General features: G+C 38.0%; 1 protein-coding gene across 1 annotated transcript in view; it reads left to right on the top strand.

Annotated features, from left to right (window-relative positions):
- TOMM70 (translocase of outer mitochondrial membrane 70) overlaps positions 1-10,513 on the top strand; it is a 28,677-nt gene extending 18,164 nt beyond the window's left edge. The window contains exons 6-12 of the mRNA XM_026658999.2: positions 1,282-1,489; positions 4,109-4,243; positions 5,163-5,270; positions 6,014-6,130; positions 6,768-6,865; positions 7,516-7,638; positions 10,048-10,513. Coding sequence (XP_026514784.1) covers positions 1,282-1,489; positions 4,109-4,243; positions 5,163-5,270; positions 6,014-6,130; positions 6,768-6,865; positions 7,516-7,638; positions 10,048-10,201 — 943 coding nt within the window. The 3' untranslated portion in view covers positions 10,202-10,513. The remainder of the gene's footprint in view (positions 1-1,281; positions 1,490-4,108; positions 4,244-5,162; positions 5,271-6,013; positions 6,131-6,767; positions 6,866-7,515; positions 7,639-10,047) is intronic.
- The last annotated feature ends 3,216 nt before the right edge of the window (positions 10,514-13,729 follow it).

Below are 13,729 nucleotides of genomic sequence, written 5' to 3'. Positions count from 1 at the left end.
AATAGGAACTTTTTAAAAGAAAAATGAAATTTTAATTAGATCTGACATATTAGTTCCAGACTTAGAGTAGCTTTGACTCCACCCTAAATACTAGCTCTCTTAGCATTTTATTTCCATAGGGAACAGCAGTAATGGTGTGGGTAGCTGGTTCAGTGAGAAGGGACACTGAACATCAACAGAGCTGCAGTAAGGTTTGGTGGATGGGAGGAAGTGGTTAGCTGCAACAATGCTGTTGGAGGAAGGGAGACTGGATTGGAGGAGTGTTTCCCTTCCTTCCTTTGGTGCTGTCTGTAATAAGGCTGGGGGGAGGAGATGGGGAAGAGTGTGCTGTACAAACTAGCACCTTTCATAGCAGCAGCAGCTTTGAACTAAAACAGTGGAGGCCGAAAAACCTAAAGTTTTTAACAAGTTAATAAACACCATCTGATATTGTTCAGAATGGTAATATCTAAAATGTACCTAAATGAAATGCTTGTTTACCAAGAAAAACAAATGCTGAGTACTCCTATTTTGCATATTGAATGTAATGAGAGGTGCTTGCGTACTTTACTGTTTTGCATTAGAGTTATTGTTGGATCACGTCTTCACCCTCAATAAGGAAACTATTGCAAGCAGCATTATGAGCTTCCTAGAGCAAGTTGGGGGAAACTAGTTAATGGATTTTTTTTACTTCTGTGAAAATGTTTTGATTCAAAGGCACACAGTTGAGCAGACACCACTGTTTAAAGTATGATTTTTTCCACCAAATCCTCTTCAAAATATAAAAATTGATGTGTTAATTTAGCTGAGGTTATAAAAATGTTAAAGTTAAAAAGCACTACTGTTAATATTTTATTTCCTGATCTATATCCCCTGCCTACTCTCCCCGGTTTCAGGCAGAGGTTATGATTGCCCTGATGACGTAAGCAGAAGACTTCATAATAGCACTAGGGTCAAACAGAGTCCTAGTGTAAGGACAGTTGTTCCTTGACCAAAGATCATCCCCTGCCAAACTTATCATTTCTAAAGAAGTGGATTTTGAGGGCTGGAATGGATTCTCTTTCCCCCACAGATGTAACTTGCGCGTTTTCCTCCAAACTAATTTGTTTACAATGGCCCTCATCCAGGAAACCTTTTAAGCATGTTTGTAACTTTACTCGCGGTGCCAATATCTCTAATTGTTAGAAGTGATAGTGTAGCAAACTTGCTATCTATTGTGATCAAGAAATCTGAATTCCTAGTGAAACATTCACATTGAAAATTTTTTTTATGTATTTTAACTGTTCTACACTTAATTTGCAGCTCTGGATATTTAAAGGCAAAGCAGTATATGGAAGAAGAAAACTATGATAAAATCATCAGCGAGAGCACAAAAGAAATTGACGTTAAAGGCAAATATATGGCAGAAGCTTTGCTGCTGCGAGCCACTTTCTATCTGCTTATTGGCAATGCAAATGCTGCCAAACCTGATCTAGATCAGGTCATCAGTATGGAAGATGCTAATGTAAAGGTAAGAAATCTTAAAACAGTCAGATTTTACTTTGCATGGATTCTACCGAAAAAGTGTGAATGCTTGCAAAACAGTTCAATATTTTCAAATTCCCTGGCAATTTAATGGAAGATGTTTAGCTTTTTTCTAGGGCTGTAGATTAAGCGCAGTTAACTCATGCAATTAACTCCAAAAATTAATCATGATTAAAAAATTAATTGCGATTAATCGTAGTTTTAATTGCACTGTTAAACAATAGAATATCAATTGAAATTTATTAAATATTTTTGGCTGTTTTCCTAAATTTTCAAATATATTGATTTCAATTACAACATAATATAGAGTGTACAATGCTTACTTTATATTATTATTTTTTATTACAAATATTTGCACTGTAAACATGATAAACAAAAGAAATAGTATTTTTCAATTCACCTCAGAGAAATACTGTAGAGCAACAGTCCCATGCGGAAACTACAGAATCCAAACCACTAAAAAAGAAAATCAGCCTTCTGCTGGTGGCATCTGACTCAGATGATGAAAATGAACATGCGTTGGTCTGCACTGCTTTGTGTAGTTATTGAGTAGAACCCATCGTCAGTATGGACGCATGTCTCCTGGAATGGTGGTTGAAGCATGAAGGGACATATGAATCTTTAGCTCATCTGACATGTAAATACCTTGCAATGCCAGCTACAACAGTGCTGTGCAAACACCTGTTCTCACTTTCATTGTAAACAAGAAGCGGGCAGCATTATCTCCTCCACATGTAAACAAACTTGTTTGAGCGATTGGCTGAACAAGAAGTAGGACTGAGTGGACTTGTAGGCTCTAAAATTTTACATTGTTTTAATTTTGAATACAGTTATTTTTTGTGAATAGTTATACACTTAAGTTCAGCTTTCATAATAAAGAGATTGCACTACAGTACTTGTATGAGGTGAATTGAAAATTTTTTGTTTTTTTTGTTTTTTATAGTGCAAATATTTGTAATAAAAAATAAATACAAAATGAGCACTGTGCACTTTGTATTCTGTGTTGCAATTGAAATCAACACATTTGAAAATGTGGAAAACATCCAAAAATATTTAAATAAATGGTATTCTATTATTGTTTAACAGCACGATTCATCGCTATTAATATTTTAAATCGTGCAATGAATTGCGATTAATTTTTTTAATTGCTTGACAGCCCTACTTTTTTCACCACTTTGCCTAATTATTCCTAGTGTGCTTATTATCAATGGGTGGATATTTTCATTGCAATGTGATTGGCATGCTTAAGAGTATGTCTACACTGCACGCTTTTTTCGGCAGCTTGTAGATTAATATTCAGGTAGCCTCCCAAGCACAGGTATAAACAGCAGTGTTCAAGGTGAGGCCTGGCTTAGGCAAGTAGAGTAAAGACACAGCTGAAGGGTGTGGGGATATACCAGACTACATACTCTTACACAGCTCTCTACTTGCCCAAGCCGGGCCTCCCCGTCTGCACTGCTACTTTTAGCAGTGTATTGTCCCGCTGCTGAATCCCTTCCCCACTGCAGGTAAAGACTCTGGCAGCGGAGAAAGGCTCTGCATGCTTCCCGTTGCTGGAGCCCTTCCCTACAGCAATGAAAGGCTCTGGCAGTGGAGAGCTGCTGAAGCTTTCCCCATTGCCTCCCCTCTGCCAGAACCTTTCACTGACCTGTAGCTACACACCGCCGCATATGGATGCAGCTTGCTTGTCACTGCAGCGTGTAGCTCCAGGTACACTACTTGCCACTGCCAGTGGTGTGGAGTGTAGACATTACCCAAGAAAGCTAAGTATCAATTAGCTTTACAGTAATGTGGAAAGGTCTTTTTCTTCACATGTCTACCAGGTGTTCATACCACAGGTGGAATAACTTATGAAATGGTCGTGTTGGACTCTCTCTAACTAAAAGCAGATCATGGGATCATGTTCACTGCTACATCTTATCTGTATTGGTGGTTATCTTAGTTTCTTTGTAAACTGTAGGAGACATTACAATATAAATACAGAAAAATAATTGACATGATTGTTAAATCACCTCCTAATTGTCGACCCGTTCACATATGAGAAGAAAAAAAGTGACCTTAGAATAGTAAGCTCAGATTGGTAAATCCCTAATATCCTATGCAGAATGACTAAGGGACAGAATCTCCATTTAGAAAATAAAGAAGAAACAAGAAGGGTTTGCCTGGGCTGAATGATGAAAATTAGAGAACAGATAGGATTTGAAGTCAGTAAGGTAAGGTACTTGTTAGGTGTGAACAACTTAATTCATAAGTAAGACAGTAGCTCAATTGGTTTTTGCACACTAAACTGCTATGAAAATGGCTGCTGTTTTTGGTAGATATGTCCCTTACACTTACAAGACATATATCAGAAAGAAGTAAATTAAGTCAAGGAGGAAGCATGGGTTGACTTGGTATGAAATGACCCTTGCACGTAATTGTATTAATGCTTTTAAATTTTATGTAGCACAATTTACTACTGCTTAGAATGAATGAAAAACAAATTTATGTTTTGTCATGGGAGTGACCAATGAAATGAAAAGTTGTCCGTTAACATTATTGTAACTAAAAATCTTAAGACCAACATCTAATATTTAAAAGTAAAAATGTTTGAACTTTTTTATAGCTCCGTGCTAATGCCCTGATCAAACGAGGTAGTATGTATATGCAGCAGCAACAGCCTATGCTGTCCACTCAAGATTTTAACATGGCTGCTGATATTGATCCTCAGAATGCAGATGTTTACCACCACAGAGGACAGGTAAGAGCTGTATTGCGCAGAGTTTTACCTAATTTTTTAAGTTTAAATATTTGATTAGCTTGAACTAAAGGAAAAATACAGAACAAAGATTAATAAATTGTTATACACACTTGATATAGTGCATGGCAAAAACTGTGAATTCTGACAATAATAAGCTTACACCATAACATTAAATCCACTAGAAATAGAAGGGAATAAGTGCATACGTATATGGTAATAGTTAACTACATAGGCAAAACTCACTAAGACTAAATGGTTCTGTTCACGAGTTAGATCGCATTTTCTTTGTTTAATACAGAATGTGGATCTGAACTGTTGAAATAATTTAGCATTGCTTACCTTGATCATGCTAAACAAGAAACCCAGCTCTTTATTACTTATGGGAGGAATGAAACCTCTGCGTAACTTAACTTAGGAAACATAAAATAAATGCCTGGCTAATGAAAAGGAAGTATTTGAACTTGGTTAATTTTGTGTTAGACGATATTTTAAAACACAAGTTTAGAGAACTAAGATTATATTGTTAACCTCCAGATAATCCATTAGTATCAAATGAAGTGAAGTCAAATGGCTTTGGAAAACAAAGCAGAGAGCATGTGTAACATGAAAACCCACAAAATCTGTGCCAAAGGATTACTGCAGATAACCAGCATCAGAAATCAGAAAAAGGAGGTGCAGACCTATCGGCTGTATGCTTATATTTGAACAGTTGTGAATGAAGCCAAAGTTCAATTCTTTGTCAGCTGTTTGGTACATTCAGTGCCAGGGACTTTCCTGAAGATCATGTAGGGTTTACGCTACAATTCTAAGACTGAACAAAAAACCTCTTCGTATCACTAACTAGTACAACATAGAAATCCTGTTTAAGCATATAAAACACAGATTAAACGCAGAATTAGGATTTATTCTCTCTCTTTAGCTGAAAATCCTTCTTGACCAAGTTGAAGAGGCTGTGGAAGACTTTGATGAATGTATTCGATTACGACCAGATTCTGCCTTGGCACAAGCACAGAAATGTTTTGCATTGGTAAGTGCTGTCCTATAATTTTTGTGTCTGTGTTTTTGCTGTTTTCACTGAACTTGTCCAGGTTTATTTTGATGTTTTGGTTTCCTATTTTCATTTTAAATGAATTGAAAAATCATGCATCAATATATCTTGCAATCCTTTGACATCAAATTCAAGAACTAATACAGAAAACTTTTTAGTCAGCCTGGGAGTATTTGATCATTTGGCCAATTCTTATCAATTTTTCTGCATTTGGGCAAGTACCTCATATCTTATCATATCAATATTTTTAAAAGTAGCCATTTATTAACATCTTGTAATAAAGCAATACAATTTTTTTCTCATTAATCACATCAAATACAGCTGTTCTTTACTAATGCAACTGGAAAAAACAAGACAGTCTTCTAGAAAGGGAAAGTATCTATTTCAAGCAAGTGGACATTCCACCCCTATTAGAGACTTTGAAGGGGAGAGCTGGCATATTGAGAGTAGGAAGGGATCCAAACCTTCTGGAGGGAGGGAGGGAGGCTGCTGGTGACTACCATGCCTCCCCATCTTACGCAAGGTCCATGCCACTGGATGGTTGGAAGTGTGGCCAACTCCTACAGACACTGACTTAGCAAAATGTAGGCACGCGTACCACTTTGTGTAATTTTTTGTAATGGTATTAGATTTCATTTAACTCTCTCTCTCTTTCAGGAGGCTGATTTCCTGTCCTGGCTACTTATTTTGTTTTCTTATGTTTTTACTCTGTTCTTTAATAGTATCGCCAAGCCTATACTGGAAATAATCCTTTACAAGTTCAAGCAGCTATGAAAGGCTTTGAGGATGTCATTAAAATATTTCCAAGGTGTGCTGAAGGTTATGCGCTCTATGCTCAGGTGTGTTTGATCTTAACTCTGTTATAAACTAATTCTATTTTACTCATATAAAAACAACGTGCCCTAAGCAAATAGAATTTGGCACAGTTGTGTTAAGTACACTTGTTTATGTGGTTTCCATTGTAAGAAAGTATGACTGGAATGAATAGTCATTTGGCTTTAAGTTATCTGAATGCATTCACTGGTACTCTGACTTCAGATGGGTAATGCCGGTGGGGTCCAGAATAGAGTTCCTATTATGTTTGTGTGTTTTCAGCAGCAGAAGTTACTGAAGACAAGAATTCTTAAGGATGGTGTATAGCTCACAACCTGAGACTCGTGCTCAGTGGTTTATTGTTCCTCACACGCAGTATAATTAGAACAGGTCATTGTGGACCTGCCATTACGCACATTGTGATCACCAATCTGTGCAGTTAAAGCTCTACAGCATGTTTCTGAAAGGGCTGATGAACCAAAAGACCATAAATAGTGATTTTTTGGAAATTAACAATGGTGATTAACTTGTGCATGTGCCTGCCCATACCTGTAATGAGACATCCAAGTTGGGAGCGAATGGCACCGACACAGTGTTAAGTAGTTCTAGATTCGCTCTGTGTGTTGGTTATTCATTTTTTTTAAAGTATCTCTTCTCATGCAGGCATTAACAGATCAGCAGCAATTTGGTAAGGCTGATGAAATGTACGATAAATGTATTGACCTTGAGCCAGACAATGCTACTACATATGTTCATAAAGGGTATGTATTATTGAGTCACTATTGTCTCTGTTACAATTAAGGGACTGTCTTCATTTCTGAATAAGTCACTGTTTTCAGGCCTCATCGCTTGATTACGTATATTTGCCTTAAAAGTTCAACCCAAGACTAATAACTCTTCCCCTGAAAATACTTGAGTAATTTCAAAGTTAGAAAAATAGTATTATAATTTGCTTTTTTTCAACTAAAATGTAAATTGAACTGAAATTTCAGTATGTTTTCCATTAACATGCATTCCAAAAGGCACATCTACTTGATATCAGTGTAAGAATGTTAGTTTACAAATCTTAAAACTTCTTTACGCAGTCAATAACCATTCTAAATTGGAGCTTTATGTTCCAAATTTTCATGTCGACAAAAACAATTTGTGGTTGATCCTCCTAATGGAAAGAGTTATATACACATGAAGAGGAGATAATTTCTCTTTGTTGTCCTTAAACTGCTGACAGTCTGTTATTTAAATGACTTTTGAAATTGTCTTCATTTCATATATGAAGTGAAAATTATTGCCCACCCTGCATAAGGAACTTAACTATGTTTTTTATATGAGATACTCACTTTCCCCAAGATAGGCAGGACTATGTATGGAATATATAGAAATAAGTCTGGTCTGTAATTGTGTCTTTTTGCAGTTTACTTCAACTTCAGTGGAAGCAGGATCTAGACAAAGGCTTGGAGCTCATAAGCAAGGCCATCGAAATTGATAACAAATGTGATTTTGCATATGAAACTATGGGAACGATTGAAGTGCAAAGGTAACTTTTTAAAATATAACACTTTCATTTGCAGAGACTACAGCTGTCAAGTTACCTTTGGAATTATAGTAATCCAGTAGGTTTCTCCACCACTCTTGAAAACTTCTTTGTATTGGAGAGTAGCTCTGAACAATGGGAAGCTGTGGGGCAGGACCCAGGAGTCCTGACTTGCCTAGTGTAACATTTGGGGAAAATCCTCCCTTCTCCCTGACATTTCACCATCTAGTGGCCCCATAAACTCCCCCAGTTCACCAGGAGTTTGTGCTAATGAGATAAGAATAGTGTCTGGAGTAACCTCTTTTCTGTAATTGGCATAGTGCAGGTTTCACACACTGGATTCAAGGAATTGCTTTCCAGTCATGATTCAGCCTTTAACACTTACATGCCGAGTGTGGGAGGAGCAAGTTAAATACAAGGGCCATCTTTTATACAAGTTTTGGTGGGCAGCTAGATCAGCTGAAGTTCAGGTGATAGGATTGTGTCAATTAGGGTGTAGTAATGTAGTGATGAAAGTTGTTTCTTAAAAATAACCTCTCCACACCGCTTGGTATGACCTTCAAAAAATCCACACCTAAGCCTATGAAAAGTAAAAAAGACTGTTCTGATTAGTGAACTAAATACCCATCTACATGGCCCTTCTTGCTCTTTAAACTCATTTCACATCCATGACTAATAGGCATTCCCTGTGTTTCTGTTAAACCACAGTTCTGCAAGTAATATCTCTTGATGGGCGAGGACTCCTTAATCCATGCCCTTTTCCCCAAGGAGTTTGAGCAGACTAGGCTCCAGACACCCTGGCCCCGACTAACTCTTCTTAGAGGTTGAGGGTTGTTGCACCTCTCTGGGACTATTTGCATGAAATTTCCAAAATACTCTAACTAAAAACTGAGCAATCAGATTGAAACCACTTGCAGAATATCTAGTCATAAACTTGGCAGCTAAGCCAGATACTCATGGGACCACTTTGGTTGAGTTTCAGTAAAGAATCTTTGTCTCCCCTCTGACCAAGCCTATCAGTCTCATCCTCTGCCCTGTTTTTTTCTGTCTTCCCTTTTAAGCCTTGTCTAAGAATCAGTGTGTCTTAGTGGTAAGGGCACTTTGAGAGTCAGGAGCTCTATGTTCTAGTCCCAGCTGATCTATTGGCCTGTTGGGTGACATTGGCAAGTCACACTGGCTGGCTGTGCCTCAGTTTCCCCATCTGTAAAATGGGGATGATGATACTGACCTCCTTTGTAGTACTTTGAGATCTACTGATAGAAAGTGCTCTATAACAACTAGTATTACGCCTGTGAAAATTCATTATGCTGGAAAAATGTGAAACAGTTTTGCTCGTAGTATGGACAAGGATAGTTATTTGGCAACTGGCTAGGACCTCTTACTGTATTTTACCTGTTATCCCTTCCTCCAGCTATTTGAGTTTGTATCCCCTTTGCAATTCTTCCAAGTTCACAAACTGACTTGGTAAAGACAAAAGAATAGCATGTTGGAGTAAGTATTTTGGGTAGTATAGATTCTGACGAAGTCCACGATGTACCTGGCATCAAAAAAGCAGACAGTTGTATTTTTTTGCAGGGAATAATTTGTGAGCAGTTTTGTTCAGAATAATTAATCTGCATTACTTGAGCTGCCATCTTGACTAGAAGGCCACTACTAGGCTACTTCATTACAAGATCAATACATTTGCTTTTATGGGCGACAGAGCCCATTTCCTCAAGAACACGGATTGAAAACTTCTCCCTGGCATCCCCATGTTGCCTGTGTCATCTCTAAACTTCTCCCTTTTTGGCATGTAAGAGTCCACTGAAAGCTGTTCCTCCAGATGATGTAGTTGAGTAATAACAAAGCTAGTTAAATCTGTGCTGTTTTGCATCAATCATGGAAGGTTTTTGTCTGAAAACTTCAAAACATGACCTGTAAGACAAGTGCTTCCCTCCCCTGTGTTGGCTTTGGTTACCAAACTTGCTGCTGCATTTCACTGGTGCAATGCCTATGGGTTGGTAAACTCTCTGGCCTGGTCTACACTACGACTTTAATTCGGATTTAGCTGCGTTAATCCGAATTAATCCTTAACCCGTCCACGCAACGGAGCCAGTTACTTCGAATTAAAGGGCGCTTAAAATCGATTTCTGTACTCCACCCCGACGAGCGGAGTAGCACCAAAATCGATTTTGTAAATTCGAATTAGGGGTAGTGTGGCCGCACACCACCGAATTAATGTGGTTAAAAACCGAATTAATGTGCTTAGTGTGGCCGCGCACAATCGAATTTATACAATCTGTTTCCCAAATTCGAATTATCTAAATTCGAATTAATCTCGTAGTGTAGACGTACCCTCTGGGAATAAAGGTTCTATAGAAATGTAAAATGTTACTTACTGTCTTAATTTGATGATAATCTGGTTTATTTCAGAGGCAATCTGGATAAAGCCATTGAAATGTTCAACAAAGCTATTAACCTGGCCAAATCTGAAATGGAGATGGCCCACCTCTACTCACTCTGTGATGCTGCCTATGCCCAGACAGAAGTTGCAAAGAAATATGGACTGAAACCGCCAACATTGTAAAGAAACAATGGGGGGGAGGGAGAGAATAACCTTTTAAAAGTAAAGTTGCCCACTTCAACCTAGCCTTGAAGACACTGTTGCAAACGATGTTGAATGGTGGAACTTAGTTTTTTCCTGTTCGTGGTGTTGTCATTTGTTACATCTGTTAAATGTTTAGGTGTTGTGGGAGTGGCTGTTGAAGGAAGTATGCTGTGCTGCGACTTGTTCCCTATGCAGTGGAAACCTTACCAGCTGTTAAGGGAAATAAAACAAAGTTGCAAGGGAACAAAGGATATTTTGGCCATGCAAATAAAAACTTTAATTTTTGGGTGATGATGTGGTCAATTTTTGCTTTATCAAAATAGAATTTTACAGCATGTTTTCCTGTTGATTTTATAGTTGTTAATGGTGCTGTAAAATAGGTTTCTTTTATATGCAATTAATTTCTATGGGTTGACTTTAGTTTTGCAAAAACAAAACTTAATTTACAAAACTATTTAATTGTAGGGATTTTTTAAAAGCCAATAGATGTGAAGACAAACCCTGTAAATACATCCAAGCATGCACAATCTTCCCTTACAACCTCTTCCACCCTCTGCATAACTACTTAGAAATAGTCCTGTGGCAGCTATGAAGAGGTTACTTTGGTAGTCCTTTCCCTCTCCCCAAAATGCACTTGTGTACTATATTTGAGAGCTATTTAAAAAAGCTTTCCACATAAAGCGTAGGTTACATAAAGCCTAGGTTATGCTGAAAAGGAAAACGCCCTTTCCTTCTACAGTTGTCCTCACTCTAATGCCAGTGGAAATTGTTAAAAAGTTTCCCCGTGCTTCTGAGAATTTTTCAAGAAACTGAATGTTCTGCTGAGACTGGAACTGCCAAGGTACGGTCGCGTCTGAGTTCAAACTTGGGACAGTTCAGACTTTTGGCCTAGATGTAACAGATAATATGGTGTTTAAATTTCAACTCAAGAAATGCATACATCCTTGTTCTAGCCAAGTGTTTGTAAATACCCATGAGAGGATTGGATGAGAAAATGAACAAAGCTGTCTGAACTGCCTAATAATGGATTTGGAATCTTAATTTTCTTGTTACTTAGAGCCAATGTTTGCTAAAACGACAAATATTCTGTACAAATAACACAATTGTTCAGTGAACAGCATGTTCTTTCTGATTGACTTTTTCTTAAAACACTAGTATAAACGAAGTCTTCCTATGGCTAGAAATTGTAAAGGGGACTGTAGATGCTGCTCATTACTCTTTGGAACCAAAGTCAGTCCATGATTGCCTCCCACTAGCTTCATGGGATGTAGGGAGCTCTTAATATCTTGCAGATGTTTATCTTGCATCTCATCAAATTTCATACCTTTAGTTTTGGGTCTTATCTCCACCCCCAAAATATATGCAAATCTATGGTGACTTTCTAATCTATGTCACTTAAAGGAGTGAGCTAAGCAAGTGCAAAACTAACTGCTAGCTCTGGCATCTAATGGGGGCAAGCTGTATTTTTTTTTTTACCTCAGCCTCCCTGTCTTTCCCCTTCCCTCCCAGCAATTGCTCTGAATAATGGGGTGGAGGAGGACCTGGAGACATACTGGCGTAATCCTTCCATTTACACGATTCAGGAAGTCATTTGCTTCTGAACCAGTGGTATTGGTGTGGAATGAAAGATGGTTGAAGACACGCAGTGTCAAAGGACACGGCATTAAAGAAGAGCACTGGGTTGCTTATGAAATTTTCAATCTGTGTTTCTATTAATCGAAAACAAAAACATGCCAAATCCTCAGAAACTACTCATAAGCGTGACCGTATCCTGTTCTCCAGCAGGGTTTTTATTTGCATGGCCTTATCTACAACGGACAGTTATTTTTCCTCCTCCTCCTCCTCTTCCTCCAAAAGATTAAGGGGGAAAAAAGCATGTGCTGCCTAATACTAGCATTCCACATCACGGACTGTTGCCTGCTCTTCAGATAGTTGAAACTGCACTGAAAGATGCATTTGTCTGTAATTTTTTTTGTAAATGACTTATCACCTGTAAAGTCACCAAATAAATATTACATTCAAATCTCTCTCTCTTACATGATAAGGCCAGGTTTTGGTGGAAAATTACTTACCTGCTAAGTGGAAGTTGCACAAATCTAGAATTGTGTTTTGTGTAAACAAAGTTTCTGTGAATCTAGGAGGAACTGATTCTAACTAATGAATATTCAAAACTCCCTTTTGTCTTCTCCCCATTTCTCCTCCAAAAAAGAGTGGGATGAATAAACAACCCAACCTGTGACTCCTGTCATTTGCTCAGGCACAATGTTAAGAACTTAACATGAGGAAAGGCCATCCAATCTGTAGTGAGGAAACTGAGCAGTCTGCATTCCACTTACATGTATGCCGTCACATCCCTTCACTGTGCACTTTCTGCTCAGAATCCCAGTAATAGCATGCTGGAGGGATGACCATTAAGAATTGCCTTAAAGCCAGGAATGTAAACCAGCTTTTAAAAATTCCTGTGTTTTCCATAGTTTATTTAAAAACATAATCTAGGGAAAGTGAGCCACTGATTCTGCAGACCTCAATGCACCAGGTACTGTGAGAAGCAGCTTCCCAACATGTTTCTGCCATGTAGCTTAATCCTGATCTTGTAAAATCCCTGCTATTCTAGTTCTTGCACAAAGAGTCTTAGAGAAGCATGCCAAATAGTTCACAAGGTGCATAAATGGAGATTAGGAAGAGATCATGCTTCATTTGTGACTTAAATCATCAGGATTTGAACCCAGATTCCAAGGATGAAAAACTAAGGCAGGCTTCCAAAACTAAATTGTAACTATTCAACAACTGGTCTATTGGACTGGTGAGTGAGAGCAGCTGAATCAGTAGGGATAGCTCAGCCCAGACCTCCCAACAGTGCTCATAACCAGCTTTCCTGCCTTCTGTCTAAATGCAAGATATTGCCCTCTTTTCTGTCATTCCTAAAACTACTTTTTCCTGGCAGCTGACCTTTGGGGAATATGCTGATACTGGTGCAGTGCTGGTGGTTTTCTATATTTATAGAATTCTGATGCATATATATAATACAGCACCTTAATAAAGTATGTCTTTCATCAGCACAGAAAATATTAGTTAGTGCTTTAACTATTAAATAGTGTAAGAATGGTGTGGGAAGGTTGTTTTTTTTTTGATTGTGTGAAAAAACAAAAATACCCCCACATCAGCTTCAAAAGGATATCAATGAGCCACATCAAGAGCTGATGTAAGAAGGTTGTCACCTGCTCATAACAGTGCTATATGTGAGCCTGAGCTATGACCATTTTGTGACCTCTGTCAAACTGAGAAATGTTATTCCAGTTTGGATCGCTAGGAAAATTGTCCCTACCTAGATGTGAATTTTCTCTTCATCCTACCACCAGATGTAGATTGCACTTTACATTTGCAAAACTAAGGATCGGGCGATGTAGAATCCTGCTTTTTTTTTTTTTTAAATCCTCCAAACGTTAAAAATAAACTTTAATTTACATTCTGCTGCACAGGAAGCAAAAAAACCCCAAAACCTTATCC

The sequence above is a fragment of the Terrapene carolina genome, unplaced genomic scaffold, assembly GCF_002925995.2.
Source record: "Terrapene carolina triunguis isolate 2854851 unplaced genomic scaffold, T_m_triunguis-2.0 Scaffold558, whole genome shotgun sequence".
In the NCBI taxonomy this organism is placed as follows: domain Eukaryota; kingdom Metazoa; phylum Chordata; order Testudines; family Emydidae; genus Terrapene; species Terrapene triunguis.
The sequence above is the reverse complement of the archived record's forward strand: the minus strand, read 5'-3'. Positions and strand labels throughout refer to the sequence as shown.